Here is a 17,415-nt window from a genome sequence, read left to right as displayed (position 1 = left end):
ATATTTAGTACACAAACATAAGAGGATGAAAAACAGAAGAAAAACAACTGAAAGACTAATGAACATTCTAAGGAAATGCCATTGAATAAAATATGAATTGGATGCAATATCCAACCCAAAATACAAGCCCGTCATACCTAACCAATACCTAACCCTTTCCCTATCTCCCCTTCCCTAATCTATCCCCTTACAAAACTTACTCTAACACTCCCAGCCCTAAACCCCCTTTCCACCTCTCCCGTGCCGCATGCTTCCCCCACTTCCTCTCCTCCCTCTTCATCCTCCCCCTCAAATCACCTTCCACCCTTCTCACTATCCCTTCCACCCCCCAATCTCTCCCTGTCTTGACTAAATTATTCCTGGCTTCCCACAGTCCCTTTTTAAAGAGACTCATGAGAAGCCAGAGCAGAAACCTGTCCCTATCCGTTCCCTTTGATCTCCCTACGCCTCTCTCTAGCCTAGCCCATGTCAAAACAAAATCACTCCTAACCACACCTAGCATCACCTGTGCCCTAGCCCATACTAGTCCGGCAAAGGCACAGTCCCAGAAGGCATGGCGCACAGTCTCCTCCCTGCCACAAGCAGATCTTGGACAGGTGGGGGATCGCACCAAACTATACCGGTACAAGATGGAAAGTACCGGCAAACGCTTATGAAGGCTCAACCAATTCAGGTCCTTGAGCCTGTTGTCCAGGCCCCGCGCCTGCACTCCCTCCCAGACCACTGACGAGATGCCCGCTACGGGCGCAGGACTCCCTGCCTGCCTGACCTCCTCGTACAGGTGCCTGTGGTCTAAACCTACTCGGGCAACTTCAACCTCGGGGTGCGCACGCAGCCACTTGGCCGCATGACCAAAGTGCCACGGCAGCTGTTCCGCCCGAGGACCCGCGTTAGACCACACCATTACGCTTCTCGCCTGATACGAGAAGAACACCCGCAGGAGGTAACCGGACGGGTGTATCACTGGCTGAGCAAGCTCCGCTAACAAGAAAGAAACAAAAATTGAGTCCAGCTTGAGGGGAAATGTGGTACCCCCTACCTCCCTCCCCTATGGGACAGATCATGCGTGCCCTGGCGACCCACTCGCACCTGCCACTCCACATAAACTGAAACACAAGCCTCACTAGAGGCCTCCTCAGACAAGCCGGCAATGGGTAGATGTACGCCAAATACAAAAGAGACGGCAACACATCCACCTTTAGGACCAGGACTTTGCCCATAAAAGACAAATACCTAGCCTTCCACATTGCTAGCTTCCTCTGTACCACTGCGATACGCATGTTCCAGTTTAGCGTCGCTGAGCCGGAGGTCTCAAAATGAACCCTGAGAATCCTCAGGGCCCCTTCACAGAGAGATAACCCCCCAGGCACATCCGTTCTACCGCGCCGTCTTCCGAAAAACTTGACGGAAGACTTTGCATGGTTCAGAACTGCTCCCGACGCTCGGGTGAAATCCCCAAAGATGGCAAGGGACCTTGTCAGGCACGAGACCTTGCACAACAGCAAGGAAGTGTCGTCGGCGTACTGCGTCATCTTAACACGCAGCCCACCACTTCCAGGGATCAACAAGCCTTCCACCCCTGTGTCTGCCCTAATGGCAGCCCCCAGAGGCTCCATGTACAGTACGAAGAGGAGAGCCGAGAGTGGGCATCCCTGCCTGACCCCAGACGAGAGGTCAAAAACGTCACCTAAGTGACTATTTACACTAACTCAACACCCCGCTCCGACATATAAAGTACGGATCCATCCTATAAACTTCTCCCCAAATCCTAATCTACCTAACACCCTGAATAGAAAAGATCTATTCACGCGATCAAAAGCTTTCGCCTGATCTAGCGCTGCTACCATTAAAGGCAGCCCTCTATCTTCAACCCAAGCGATGGAATCCCTGATCAACTGTAGGTTCCATCTTATAGAGCGGCCCTCTACCCCGCACGTCTGATCCTCGTGGACGACGTAGGGAAGGGCTGTGCGCAACCGGTCTGCTAAAACCTTTGCAAGAATCTTGTAATCTACGCACAGCATGGTCAATGGCCGCCAGTTGCCAAGGTCAGTTGCTTCCCCCTTCTTATAAAGAAGTGACAGCACACCAACAGCCATTGATCCCCCGGGACCCCGTCTCAAGGATGGCCTTCAAGACTTCGAGAACCACTGGTCCAAGTATACCCCAAAACTTGAGGTAAAACTCAGCCGGCAGCCCATCCATCCCAGGCACCTTCCCTTTTCCCATCCTCCTAAGAGCGCTCTCAACCTCTTCTAGTGAGATCTGGGCCTCCATCACGTCTCTAATGTCCTCTGGCAACCGCCGGGACAAGTGTTCTAAAAACACGTTTCCCTGCTCTACATCTATTTCCCTTTCCTTAAATAAACCTTGAAATGATCAGTTGTCACCCTGACCATTTCCTCTGGTTTACTTACTATACTACCATTTTCTTCCCTAACGCCATGCATTACCTTCCTACTCTGCCTGGCCCTAACCGACTTAAAGAACATAGCGGAACAAGTCTCATTATGTTCTAGAAAGCCACTATACGCACGCTCCAGGAAAGCTCGAGCCTTCTGCTCCTGCAGCTCCCTGAGCTGCGCCTTTAGGCTGCGAATCTCTCCCAGTCAATCGACCCGCCGAGGTTGCCTGCCTCGTACTCGAGTTCAATTAACCTTTGGATACGATCCACCTCCCTCCTTTCCTCCCTTTTTTTCCTTCTACAATATCCTATTATAAAAGCCCTAATCCTCACCTTAACTAAATCCCACCACTCTAACACCCCCTCGCACATGGACCGGAGGCCGTCAAGCCTCCGAAAGAAACAAAACAATGCGTCAACGAAAGCCTGCTCCTCCAGTATATCCCGATCTAACTTCCAGTACCCCCTACCGAAGAGGCAGACTGGCGACCCTACCTGCAGGAACACCCCGTCGTGATCCGTGAAGAAAACAGGCACCAGCCGCCCAGACAACTGACCCAAAGACCTGGATGCAAAAATGTAGTCGAGTCTCCGCGCAACCCCCCTGGAGTTGCGCCATGTAGGACCGACCATTGCCGGAGTAGTGTGCAGGCCACCATCAACCAGACCATGGCAAGCCATTAGCCCAGTGATGGTGCCTGCACTGCTATCACCACCTACCCCTAAATCTATATTAAAATCCCCTCCTATCACCAAGTGCCTGTTTGTAACACACAGGGGCGCCAGACAGTCCACCATCTCCCTCCTGTCTGCCGCCACCTGTGGCCCATACACCCCAATTAACCTATATCTAGCTTCTCTATACTTTACATCTATCCCCAATACTCTACCCTGCATTATAACAAAAGTGCTCTCTACCTTAACCTCTCTATTCCCACACAGAATCCCTACTCCTGTTGAGTGCACCCCTCCTAAGAGCCAAAAAGATTCCCCCTTATCCCACTCCCTCCTAAATCTACACACATCCCCACCATCCCTCAGGTGAACCTCCTGTAAAAAACAGAAATCAAAACCCACACCCTCTAAATAACAAAAAAACGCCCTCCTTTTAACATTATCCCTTAACCCCCTAACATTTAGACTAAAAAAAGAAACAGAACTATTCATTTAATTATTTACAACAAATAAACCCCAAAAACCAAAGAAAAACCAGGAGACTCACCCGATGCTCCCCTGGTCCATCTCCACCGGCGGGGACGTCCTCTCCACTCCTGACGCCACCCCGTCCTCCATCCCAACCCATGACCCAGGCAGTGTGTTGGGTCCTCCCTCCCTCCCCACCCACCATCCCCCCTCCCTGTTTGCCTCGGGGCTGCATGTAGGGGACCCCATCTCCTCAAACAGGAGTTGGGATCCCTCTAGCAAACAGCCCACCGACCCCTCCACTAAAATGCAAGGGGCTGAGGCAAACCGGGAGGACAAATTACCCCCCCCGCCACTCTCTTAGCCCCCCCGCCCCTCCCCTCTCACTTCCTGCCAAGCTCCCCTCTTCATCCCTTTCTTCTTTGGTGAAGGAGGTAGCGGGGAGACACAACGTCCCATCCCCGCTAACTCCTCCACCAAATCCCTCATTTCGACCTCGAGGAAGCCTGGCAGGCTGTCCCCCCACTCCACTCCTCCCTCCTTCTCCGTCACTGTCCCCGTTCCCTCTTCCACTCCTTCTCGTACCACTGTCCCCTTCTCCCTCTTCTCTGCTCCTCCACGTTCTTCCACGTTCTTTTTAATCTCTCCTTCTTTTTCCTTCTTCTCTCCTCTTTCTTTTCGCCTCTTCCTTCTTCGTCCTTCTCCTTCCTTTCCCCTGTGCCATCCGTACAATCCGCATGCGTCCTCTCTTTCCTCCCCCATCCCCCCCCCCCAGCTGCAGACGCGTATGACCTGTGACGAGCCGGGCAATCACGCCACAGGTGTGCTCTTGAGCCACACCCGTGGCAAGCCTTTGGCTCGTCACATTCCTTGGCCTCGTGCTCTTCCGACCCACAAAATCGACACCTCTTGGCGCTGCACGAGGCCAGGATATGGCCATAGGCCATACAACGCCTGCAAAATGGAGGCTGACTTATCTCCCCAGAAAGGCCCTCACTTCTTCATCCTTCACATGCGGATTGTACATGTTTACGGTGACCACCCTTAAGTTGTTCTTTGCCAGGCTGGTCACCGCATAATGGCACAGGGGTCCTTTTTTTCCCGCTTCCTTTGCCATCTTCAATACGTCATCATGTTTCTCTTCCTTGTGAAATGTCACATCAAAACCTTTTTCATTTGGGTTGCCTTGGAGGCAGAGCACTTCCTTCACCTCTATCTTGAGGCATCCCATCAATATGGTCCTTCCAAAAGTTTCCCTGCCCCAAGGCACCATCTCCTTTTCAGTCCATGAAAATCTTACGGTATTTGCTATACCAGTCCCCGGAACCGACCTGGTTTGCTTGTTTGGATTCATTTTTTTTTTCTTCTTCAAAATAAGGCTCTCTTCAGTACGAAACCTTCAACCTGAAATAAAAACATCTTTAATAGGACGAAGGTGGCGCAAAACCAAAAAGGTGGTTAAAATAATTTATTTACAATCAAAACCATTCACACTTTACAAAATCATATCTCTCATTCATTCTTAATTACTTACTTATATTTACAAAACCAAATCACCAAACACCAAACAAAAACAAACCTCAGGGGAGCATCGTCCCTCCCCGTCATACCTAACCAATACCTAACCCTTTCCCTATCTCCCCTTCCCTAATCTATCCCCTTACCAAACTCACTCTAACACTCCCAGCCCTAAACCCCCTTTCCACCTCTCCCGTGCCGCATGCTTCCCCCACTTCCTCTCCTCCCTCTTCATCCTCCCCCTCAAATCACCTTCCACCCTTCTCACTATCCCTTCCACCCCCCAATCTCTCCCTGTCTTGACAAAATTCTTCCTGGCTTCCCACAGTCCCTTTTTAAAGAGACTCATGAGAAGCCAGAGCAAAACCTGTCCCTATCCGTTCCCTTTGCTCTCCCTACGCCTCTCTCTAGCCTAGCCCATGTCAAAACAAAATCACTCCTAACCACACCTAGCATCACCCGTGCCCTAGCCCAGACTAGTCCGGCAAAGGCACAGTCCCAAAAGACATGGCGCACAGTCTCCTCCCTGCCACAAGAAGATCTTGGACAGGTGGGGATTGCACCAAACTATACCGGTACAAGATGGAACGTACCGGCAAGCGCTTATGAAGGCTCAACCAATTCAGGTCCTTGAGCCCGTTGTCCAGGCCCCGCGCCTGCACTCCCTCCCAGACCACTGACGAGATGCCCGCTACAGGCGCAGGACTCCCTGCCTGCCTGACCTCCTCGTACAGGTGCCTGTGGTCTAAACCTACTCGGGCAACTTCAACCTCGGGGTGCGCACGCAGCCACTTGGCCGCATGGCCAAAGTGCCACGGCAGCTGTTCCGCCCGAGGACCGCGTTAGACCACACCATTACGCTTCTCGCCTGGTACGAGAAGAACACCCGCAGGAGGTAACCGGACGGGTGTATCACTGGCTGAGCAAGCTCCGCTAACAAGAAAGAAACAAAAATTGAGTCCAGCTTGAGGGGGAAATGTGGTACCCCCCTACCTCCCTCCCCGATGGGACAGATCATGCGTGCCCTGGCGACCCACTCGCACCTGCCACTCCACATAAACTGAAACACAAGCCTCACTAGAGGCCTCCTCAGACAAGCCGGCAATGGGTAGATGTATGCCAAATACAAAAGAGACGGCAACACATCCACCTTTAGGACCAGGACTTTGCCCATAAAAGACAAATACCTAGCCTTCCACATTGCTAGCTTCCTCTGTACCACTGCGATACGCATGTTCCAGTTTAGCGTCGCTGAGCCGGAGGTCTCAAAATGAACCCCGAGAATCCTCTGGGCCCCTACACAGAGAGATAACCCCCCAGGCACATCCGTTCTACCGCGCCATCTTCCGAAAAACTTGACGGAAGACTTTGCATGGTTCAGAACTGCTCCCGACGCTCGGGTAAAATCCCCAAAGATGGCAAGGGACCTTGTCAGGCACGAGTCCTTGCACAACAGCAAGGAAGTGTCGTCGGCGTACTGCGTCATCTTAACACGCAGCCCACCACTTCCAGGGATCAACAAGCCTTCCACCCCTGTGTCTGCCCTAATGGCAGCCCCCAGAGGCTCCATGTACAGTATGAAGAGGAGAGCCGAGAGTGGGCATCCCTGCCTGACCCCAGACGAGAGGTCAAAACGTCACCTAAGTGACTATTTACACTAACTCGACACCCCGCTCCGACATATAAAGTACGGATCCATCCTATAAACTTCTCCCCAAATCCTAATCTACCTAACACCCTGAATAGAAAAGATCTATTCACGCGATCAAAAGCTTTCGCCTGATCTAGCGCTGCTACCATTAAAGGCAGCCCTCTATCTTCGACCCAAGCGATGGAATCCCTGATCAACTGTAGGTTCCATCTTATAGAGCGGCCCTCTACCCCGCACGTCTGATCCTCGTGGACGACGTAGGGAAGGGCTGTGCGCAACCGGTCTGCTAAAACCTTTGCAAGAATCTTGTAATCTACGCACAGCATGGTCAATGGCCGCCAGTTGCCAAGGTCAGTTGCTTCCCCCTTCTTATAAAGAAGTGACAGCACACCAACAGCCATTGATCCCCGGGACCCCGTCTCAAGGATGGCCTTCAAGACTTCGAGAACCACTGGTCCAAGTATACCCCAAAACTTGAGGTAAAACTCAGCCGGCAGCCCATCCATCCCAGGCACCTTCCCTTTTCCCATCCTCCTAAGAGCGCTCTCAACCTCTTCTAGTGAGATCTGGGCCTCCATCACGTCTCTAATGTCCTCTGGCAACCGCCGGGACAAGTGTTCTAAAACACATTTCCCTGCTCTACATCTATTTCCCTTTCCTTAAATAAACCTTGGAAATGATCAGTTGTCACCCTGACCATTTCCTCTGGTTTACTTACTATACTACCATTTTCTTCCCTAACTCCATGCATTACCTTCCTACTCTGCCTGGCCCTAACCGACTTAAAGAACATCGCGGAACAAGTCTCATTATGTTCTAGAAAGCCACTATGCGCACGCTCCAGGAAAGCTCGAGCCTTCTGCTCCTGCAGCTCCCTGAGCTGCGCCTTTAGGGCTGCGAATCTCTCCCAGTCAATCGACCCGCCGAGGTTGCCTGCCTCGTACTCGAGTTCAATTAACCTTTGGATACGATCCACCTCCCTCCTTTCCTCCCTTTTTTTCCTTCTACAATATCCTATTATAAAAGCCCTTATCCTCCCCTTAACTAAATCCCACCACTCTAACACCCCTCGCACATAGACCGGAGGCCGTCAAGCCTCCGAAAGAAACAAAAAATGCGTCAACGAAAGCCTGCTCCTCCAGTATATCCCGATCTAACTTCCAGTACCCCTACCGAAGAGGCAGACTGGCGACCCCACCTGCAGGAACACCCCGTCGTGATCCGTGAAGAAAACAGGCAACAGCCGCCCAGACAACTGACCCAAAGACCTGGATACAAAAATGTAGTCGAGCCTCCGCGCAACCCCCTGGAGTTGCGCCATGTAGGAACGACCATTGCCGGAGTAGTGTGCAGGCCACCATCAACCAGACCATGGCAAGCCATTAGCCCAGAGATGGCACCTGCACTGCTATCACCGCCTACCCCTAAATCTATATTAAAGTCTCCTCCTATCACCAAGTGCCTGTTTGTAACACACAGGGCGCCAGACAGTCCACCATCTCCCTCCTGTCTGCCGCCACCTGTGGCCCATACACCCCAATTAACCTATATCTAGCTTCTCTAAACTTAACATCTATCCCCAAAACTCTACCCTGCATTATTACAAAAGTGTTCTCTATTTTAACCTCTCTATGCCCACACAAAATCCCTACTCCTGTTGAGTGCACCCCTCCTATGCCCCAAAAGATTCCCCCTTATCCCACTCCCTCTTAAATCTACACACATCCCCACCATCCCTCAGGTGAACCTCCTGTAAAAAACAGAAATCAAACCCCACACCCTCTAAATAACAAAAAACCGCCCTCCTTTTAACATTATTCCTTATCCCCTAACATTTAGACTAAAAAAAAGAAACAGAACTATTCATTTAATTATTAACAACAAATAAAACCCCAAAAACCAAAGAAAAAACAGGAGACTCACCCAATGCTCCCCTGGTCCATCTCCACCGGCGGGGACGTCCTCTCCACTCCTGACGCCCCCCGTCCTCCATCCCAACCCATGACCCAGGCAGTGTGTTGGGTCCTCCCTCCCCACCCACCATCCCCCTCCCTGTTTGCCTCGGGGCTGCATGTAGGGGACCCCATCTCCTCAAAGAGGAGTTGGGATCCTTCTAGCAAACAGCCCACCGACCCCTCACTGGAGTCATCCACTAAAATGCAAGGGGCTGAGGCAAACAGGAGGACAAATTACCCTCCCCTCCCCCGCCACTCTCTTAGCCCCCCCCCCCCTCCACACCCCCTCCCTCTCACTACCTGCCAAACTTCCCCTCTTCTTCCCCTTCTTCTTTGGTGTAGGAGGTAGCGGGGAGACACAACGTCCCATCCCCGCTAACCCCCATCAATTCCCTTGTCTCGTCCTCGAGGAAGCCTGGCAGGCTGTCCCCCACTCCTTCCCCCATCTCCCCCTCCCACCCCCTCCCCTCCCACCTCCACACCTCCCTCCGTCCCCATCACCTCTTCCACTCCTTCTCGCACCACTGTCCCCTTCTCCCTCTTCTCTGCTCCTTCCCGTTCTTCCGCCTTCTTTTTCTTCTCTCCTTCTTTTTCCTTCGGTCCATCTTCTCTCCTCTTTCTTTTCGCCTCTTCATTCTTCCCTTCTTCGTCCTTCTCCGTCCTTTCCCCTGTGCCATCCGTACAATCCGCATGCGTCCTCTCTTTCCTCCCCCATCCCCCGCTCCCCCCCCAGCTGCAGACGCGTATGACCTGTGACGAGCCGGGCAATCACGCCACAGGTGTGCTCTTGAGCCACACCCGTGGCAAGCCTTGGGCTCGTCACACTCCCTGGCCTCGTGCTCTTCCGACCCACAAAACCGACATTTCTTGTTACTGCACGAGGCCAGGGTATGGCCGTAGGCCATACAACGCCTGCAGAACGGGGCTGACGTGCATAGTATAGGGTTCCCCTGTCAGCCCCCAGGGAGAACATTGCCGGAGGATGGAGGTAGCCATCCACACTCTTCGGGGACTCCTGAGTAACGCCTGGAAGCCTCTCTTCCCATTCCAGAAACCCAGGGAGTCCCTGAGGTACCTCGCTGAGGAGACATTGTCCATGTACCTCCCCAGAAAGGCCCTCACTTCTTCGTCCTTCACGTGCGGATTGTACATGGTTACGGTGACCACCCTGAAGTTGTTTCTTGCCAGGCTGGTCACCGTGTAATGACACAGGGGACCTTCTTCTTTCCCTTCCGTCACCGTCTTCATAATCTCATTGTGTTTTTCTTCCAAATATAGGGTTACATCAAAACCCTTCTCCATTGGGTTCCCCTGAAGGCATAGAACATCTTTAACCTTCAATTTTAGGTGCCCCATTAGGATGTTCCTCCCGAACGTTTCTCTCCCCCAAGGCTCCATCTCTTTTCCCCGCCAAGAAAAGCGCACCGTGTTGGCCAGTCCAATCCCCGGAACCGACGGTCCATATGTACTTTGCGCCATCTCCTCACGGACGATGGCGCACCCGTCCCACCACCTCAAACTTAGAAACAGGAAGCAAATCAAAAACAGGAATAAACAGCAAGCCAAAAAGGTGGAGCAACTAAAAGGTGTTGACTCTCCACATCTGTCAGACAACTGGAGCACTGGGCCAGACACTCTTAAATAGAACCTGGACCAGCTCAGGTGAAACACCTTCCCACTAACGAGATGGACAAGCCAGCACAGGTGTAACACATACTGACTAACGAGGTGACACCAATCAGTGCACCGAAGACACATTTCAGTTGAACAAGGTATCCTCCTTTCCTACCCGCTAACCTCAAAACATAAATGGAAAAACCAAAGCCTGTAACACCTTCCCCCTAAAGACAACAAATATATCCTATATCTGGAAAACAACTTCCAGCCTCCTGGGTGGTGCACAGCCTCCTGCAATGCAGTGTTAGCTGTGCCACCAGACTCTGGGTTCGAGCCCAGAGAAATATGAGGCGATTTGAATCATGCTTCTTCAGTTGTGAAATGAAGACATTTAGCACTTGAATGCTGTAGGACTGTTCATAAAATTGATTATAGACCAATTTATTACACTGCGACCATGTGTATAGGCTGCAAGTATGTTGAAATTAAATTGTTTCTTTTCAACTTTCAACTAATACCAAACATATATTGTACGTCGGGCAAAGTATTATTTTCAACGACATTTTCCTAGGTGGGATAGCCCCAATGTCACAGTTTTAACGTGTCCAAATCAATAATCCAAATGCAGAGAAAGTTTGTGATAACTTGAAATCCTAAACATAAAATGTTCTATATACAAACATCTGCCACAATAATCATATGAAGTATTTTCTTAAACAAGCACCTTATAAACTGCACAAGCACCAAAAACGCGGTTGTTTTGACAAGTAGCAATAAATCACTGACATCGATTAGGGGGGAAATCAGGTTGTACGTGATGTTGAAACTAACACAACTAAAAAAACACATGGAAATGAGATATCTTTCACCTCACTGGTTAGAGGACAACCTGCAGAAGACAGTCAGCTACATTTGGGAGTGATGTATTTAAATGTAGGGGTTGCTAAATAAAAGAACGCAACACTTATTTGTCATCACTCATCGATATCATGTTGAAATCAATTGTGCAGCAGGAGGGAGATGAGGTTGCACGTCCTGTTAAAACTAACAGCTCAAAAACCACACGGAATCTGGGAATAATGTGTACATCACTGGTTAGAGGACAACTTGTAGAAAACAGCCAGCTACATTTTGAAGTGGTGCAATTTGATTCAAGTGGGTCACCAACATGTTAAGTGTAACAACTTATTTGATAGTCACTTTTTGTTAAATCAGATAAATAGTAACTCTTCCAATTCAGAGCCTGGATTTATCCCCTGAGGCTAATATCCATATCATGTTGAAATCAATAGAACAGGGGACAAAGGGTTAGGGTTCTACATTGTGACATCATTAGAATACTCCTACTACAATGCCAAAACATTCTACATTGTGACATTACTTCATTGATATCATGAAACAACTCCTTCATGTATTTATTTTCTGATGATTGATCAGAGATCTTTCATCAGAGTATCTCTGGTCACAGCTATAAGATCTCTCTCCTTTGTGTGTTCTCTGGTTTAAAGTCAGCTGGCAAGATGTTGTAAAACTCTTCCCACATTGATCACAGCCATAAGATTTCTCTCCTGTGTAAATGCAGCTAGCAAGATGTAGTAAAACCCTTCCCACATGGATCACAGTCATAAGGGTTCTCTCCTGTGTGTGTTCTCTGGTGTCTAGTCAGAATGCTAGATGTATTAAAACTCTTCCCACATTGGTCACAGCTATAAGGTTTCTCTCCTGTGTGTGTTCTCTGGTGTACTGTCAGATGGTCAGATCGAACATAACTCATCCCACATTGACCACAGCGATAAGGTCTCTCTCCTGTGTGTGTTCTCTGGTGTACTGTCAGATTGCCAGATCGAACAAAACTCTTCCCACATTGATCACAGCTATAAGATTTCTCTCCTGTGTGTGTTCTATGGTGTCTAGTCAGAATGCTAGATGTATTAAAACTCTTCCCACATTGGTCACAGCTATAAGGTTTCTCTCCTGTGTGTGTTCTATGGTGTCTAGTCAGAATGCCGGATGTAATAAAACTCTTCCCACATTGGTCACAGCTATAAGGTTTCTCTCCTGTGTGTGTTCTCTTGTGTCGAGCCAGAATGCTAGATGTAATAAAACTCTTCCCACATTGATCACAGCTATAAGATTTCTCTCCTGTGTGTGTTCTCTGGTGTACAATCAGATGGCTAGATGTCGTAAAACTCTTCCCACATTGATTACAGCTATAAGGCTTCTCTCCTGTGTGTACTCGCTGGTGTATTTTAAGTTCTGATGAAGTTCTGCAACGTTTCCCACAGTCAGAGCAGTAGTGAGATTTCTTTCCTGTGGGTCTCCGCTGGTGTTTCTTGAGGTGTTCTGATGTGGAGAGACTCTTCTCTGCCTCTTCAGCATCATGTTGTCGTTGAGGCTCCCCAGAGGATCCACGGTAGTCCCGTATCTCTCCTGTGTGAACAACAAGTCAGACGGTTAAAGGCCCACAACAGCAGAAACTGTAAAAGGTGATGCCAACAGCGTAGCCATGATGTTGTACAACAATTGACGTCTGACACCTTGGTTCACTCCAGACCTGACTTCCCTCGACCAGCACAAAAACACCCTGTGGTGTACTGCACTAGGATTGAATAGTCCCCGCGATATGAAACTTTCAGGGAAGTCAGAAACCAATACACACAGTCAGTTACGAAAGCAAAGGCTAGCTTTTTCAAACAGAAATATGCATCCTGCAGCACTAATTCCAAAAAGTTTTGGGACACTGTAAAGTCCATGGAGAATAAGAGCACCTCATCCCAGCTGCCCACTGCACTGAGGCTAGGAAACACTGTCACCACTGATAAATCCACGACAATGGAGAATTTCAATAAGCATCTCTCTACGGCTGGCCTTGCTTTCCACCTGGTCTGTTCAACCTCTCTTTCATATCGTCTGAGATTCCTAAAGATTGGAAAGCAGCCGCGGTCATCCCCCTCTTCAAAGCGGGTGACACTCTAGACCCAAACTGTTGCAGACCTATATCCATCATGCCATGCCATTCTACAGTTTTCGAAAGCCAAGTGAACAAACAGATCACCGACCATTTCGAATCCCACCGTACCTTCTTCGCTACGCAATCTGGTTTCCGAGCTGGTCACTGTTGATGGAATTTATATGAATGACTAGAATAGTCCACCCTGAACCCTGAAGCCGTATAATCGTATGAGTATGAAATTGTCTGTACAATATGTCTATAAACCTTATTTATTTAACAGACAGACTGTCTGAGCGAGATTCAGCGCCGACCTTGGCTGGGGCACCTGAGAGTACTTCCCAGCGTCTCCCTATCTTGAGGGAGGATGGGGAGTAAGTCTCCCGGAATCCCTTCATCTTTGTCGGCTGGGTAGCAGGACATGTTGTGCTAATGTTAGTGTGAATTTGTGTGAGTATGTTTGTGTGTGCGTGTGTGAGTATGTTTGTGTGAATGTGTGTGCGTGAGAAGCCAGTATAAAATGAACAGGCTAGCACGCTCTCGTAAATAGATTTTCTGACTATAGTAGCTGGCCTTCATTTCAACCAGTTTCTCACAAATGCTGGGTTTCTGCCAAACATACCCTCGTAAAACTGACTGTCCTACCGATCCTTGACTTCGGCGATGTCATTTACAAAAGGTGATTCTACAAAGTATTGAAAAGTATTATTGGTGTGAATACAATAACAATAACATAGATTAAGTTATGGGTCCTACAGAAACCACTAGTTATACAAATACCATAGACCTACTGTAGGACCCATAACTTCACCTAACAACAACATAGAAAAACTGCAGGACCCATAACTTCACCTAACAACAACATAGACCTACTGTAGGACCCATAACTTTTGTCAATAAAGTTAAGGTGACTCTCGGTTAGAACCATTGGATTTAGAAAACTCTGAAATGATTTAGGATTTCTGTGCGCATGAAAACTGTTTTCCCAGCATAACATAAGGAGCCACTAAATGTTATGTAGGTAGAGAGCATTTCAGAGATCTGAATACAAAAAACTGTCCGATAGCAAGATCCAGTATTTAAGTTCAACTTCATCATATGACAAGCGTAACGTTATGACTATAACTACTGTTCCCTGAAGGAGGGAAACTAGGTACAACATACTATTAAATCCATGCCTCGCTGGAAGCCCCGCCTTCCACAGGTGATGAGCGTGAGATTTCAATTTAATACCGCTCTTCACCGACCCAGGAAGTGGCGGGGCCAAACAGGTGTTGTAACTCATTCATAACTGGCACGCAGATTGGCTCTCCAAATGGAAATGGAAAAAGTTTGACGATTTTACTGGAAACTTCATGAGCATAACGTCAGAATTTACAAAGGCCAGCAGCAGGTCGGGAATTGGTTATTTTCTTCTGGTTAAATTGATCTCTGTCTTCCTCAAGTCATCTGTGTGTCTTAATTATTTAATCAAACGCTTGAAGCATCAGTTCAGTTCAAGTTCTGCATATACAGTTGATGTTATTAAACACATGGGGTGTGTCTATATGAAAAAAATACACATCATAAAATTTCAACCAATCAATTGGTAGAAAGAAAATACTATTTAAAAAAAAATCTGGGACAGCCCTAGAACATACAACATACATGCATTCAGACCCCTTCCCTTTTTACACATTTTGTTACGTTACAGCCTTATTCTAAAATAGATTAAATAGAAAAATGTTCCATTTAAAAAAAATAAAGCAATCGTCAGACAATACCCCATAAAAGTGAGAAAAATGTTTAGAAATGCTTGCATACCCTTGGTTGTAACTCTCTAGGTCATGCCAGTAGGTTACATCTCTCTAGGTCATTCCAGTAGGTTACAGTAGGTTGTATCTCTCTAGGTCATGCCAGTGTAACGGATGTGAAACGGCTAGCTTAGTTAGCGGTGGTGCGCACTAAATAGCGTTTCAATCGGTGACGTCTCTTGCTCTGAGACCTTGAAGTAGTAGTTCCCCTTGCTCTGCAAGGGCCGCGGCTTTTGTGGAGCGATGGGTAAGGATGCTTCGTGGGTGTCAGATGTTGATGTGGTTCGGGCGAGGGAACGGTCTAAAGTTATACTGTTACATGGACACGTGACATATCGACAACTTTGATAAAAACACTATAGGAGTTGTCTCCAGATCGCTATGCATATTCATGCTAGTAGCTTAGCATCTCTCTCCATTGAATACAGGCGGTGGACGTCAACAAACCTCATATAATATAAACAATAGATTACAATAAGACGATGTATCCACCAATCCAAAGAAAGGATAGGTGGGAGCTAGACAACCCGCATAGCCACTTTGAAGACAAAGACTCCCCTTGTTAGGGTGGAGAATCATCTTGTCAGTATATCCACAATCTTTGGTGTAGCCAACCCAATTCTCACATGGCACTATTGGGGGGCACGGTGTGTAGTAAATCATCACTACACGAAAATCACTACATGCCGTGCCCCCCAGTCTGCGGTCAGCAGATAGACCCTTCTCAAATATATATGTTAAGTCACTTTTTGGAAACGGAAAGGAGAAAACAAGGGGTGACTTGCTCTCTACGTTGTCTGACTCTAGACATATCAGTCATCATCCCAGGGCCCTCCGTTGAAGAGGTATTGACGAGCCAACTCCGAATATCCAAAGTGAAAAAACACATTTAAGGCGGTACTTACTGGTGTTAATCACATCTCCAATTTCCACCTCTTCATCTTCCAATGTAACAGTAATCTCTCCTTCCTCTTTCACTCCAAAAACTGCATCCCCCTCTTCCTCTTCTTTTACTGTAACATCCTCCTCCTCTTTCACTCTGAACGCGTCTTCCTCCTCTTTCTCTTCCTCTTCTTTCACTGAAACGTCTTTCTCTTCTTCTTTCACTGTAACAGCCTCACCCTCCACTTGTTGTTTTACTGTAACATCCTCCTCTTCCTTCTCCTCTTTCACAACAATGTTCAGCCCCAGAGCTTCTTCCTCCGTCCAGCAGACCTCCTCTTCTTTAACAGGAGGGGAGTAGTTTAGGGAGCTCATGTTCGGGGATGTTAGCTAGCTATCATTAGCGACTAGGCCAGTGCTAACTTAACCAGCCAGCTACTATAGCTGACTAATACAAAATAACGTAATATGACATTAAATAGGTTAACAAGTAGATACGACAGATGTGTGTCTAAAACACAGCAGCTAATATACACCGAAAGCGTATAAATAGCTTGAATCTTTCGGCTATGTTGGCTAGCAAGCTACCGAGGTGGTTGACGAGCTGTTTCTGAAGAACCGTCCACTAGATTATACGTCACGCTGGCAGCGTCGCCTGAAAGACGCACATCGTCGTCTGCTGACGAGAGGAGAAACGCAGTTGAGGATCATATTTTATTTTCAGACAAAGATTATTTTAAATGGATTAAATTAAATAATACTATTATATTGAGACATAGAAAGACCTGAATGTGCTGATTGATTAGTGTGAATAAAAAAATATTTACTACAGCAGATTTAAGGCAGTTTCATTAAGTCAAACTAAATCTAAATAAGTAGCCAGCTACTGTCGGTCTATACTGCTCCTACATGGTGTAACAATACATCATGTAGATGTATATAATGAACAGACTAGGTCTATACTGCTCCTACGTGGTGTAACAATACATCATGTAGATGTATATAATGAACAGACTAGGTCTATACTGCTCCTACGTGGTGTAACAATACATCATGTAGATGTATATAATGAACAGACTAGGTCTATACTGTTACTACACGGTGTAACAATACATCATGAAGATGTATATAATGAACAGACTAGGTCTATACTGCTCCTACATGGTGTAACAATGTACTTCCGGGTTGGAGCGAGCGTTCGCATCCGCACTTCGGTCCGCAGGTAGTATAACTTTTCATTACATTTCATTATAGTACAACGGTTTGATTTGTCTAATCTTAGCAATTTCATCTTAGCTAGCTACATAGCCGTCTTTGTATCAAACAAAGATAATTGCGTAATTATCGTATTTCGTCGTCCTAACGTAGTCTACACTGCTATCTGCCCAGCAGCTAGCCAGCTAGCAAACGTCCACCGTCTACCGAATAGCAGCACTGTAGAAACTATTACACTCAACTGAACGACTTGATTAGTGTAGTGTTAGCTAGCTACATAGTTGTCT

General features: G+C 47.8%; 1 protein-coding gene across 1 annotated transcript; it reads right to left on the bottom strand.

Moving 5' to 3' along the window:
- Positions 1 to 10,708: 10,708 nt before the first annotated feature.
- LOC115103481 (zinc finger protein 180-like) lies at positions 10,709 to 16,582 on the bottom strand. Its single transcript, XM_065006318.1, has 2 exons — positions 15,937 to 16,582; positions 10,709 to 12,718 (listed from the first exon to the last, which is right to left on the bottom strand). The coding sequence occupies exons 1-2, from the start codon at positions 16,286 to 16,288 to the stop codon at positions 11,871 to 11,873; spliced, it is 1,200 nt and encodes a 399-aa protein (XP_064862390.1). The 5' UTR covers positions 16,289 to 16,582; the 3' UTR covers positions 10,709 to 11,870.
- Between the last annotated feature and the right edge of the window lie 833 nt (positions 16,583 to 17,415).

Source organism: Oncorhynchus nerka, linkage group LG21 (genome assembly GCF_034236695.1).
Source record: "Oncorhynchus nerka isolate Pitt River linkage group LG21, Oner_Uvic_2.0, whole genome shotgun sequence".
NCBI classification, from domain to species: domain Eukaryota; kingdom Metazoa; phylum Chordata; class Actinopteri; order Salmoniformes; family Salmonidae; genus Oncorhynchus; species Oncorhynchus nerka.
This window is presented reverse-complemented; position numbering and strand designations above follow the sequence as displayed.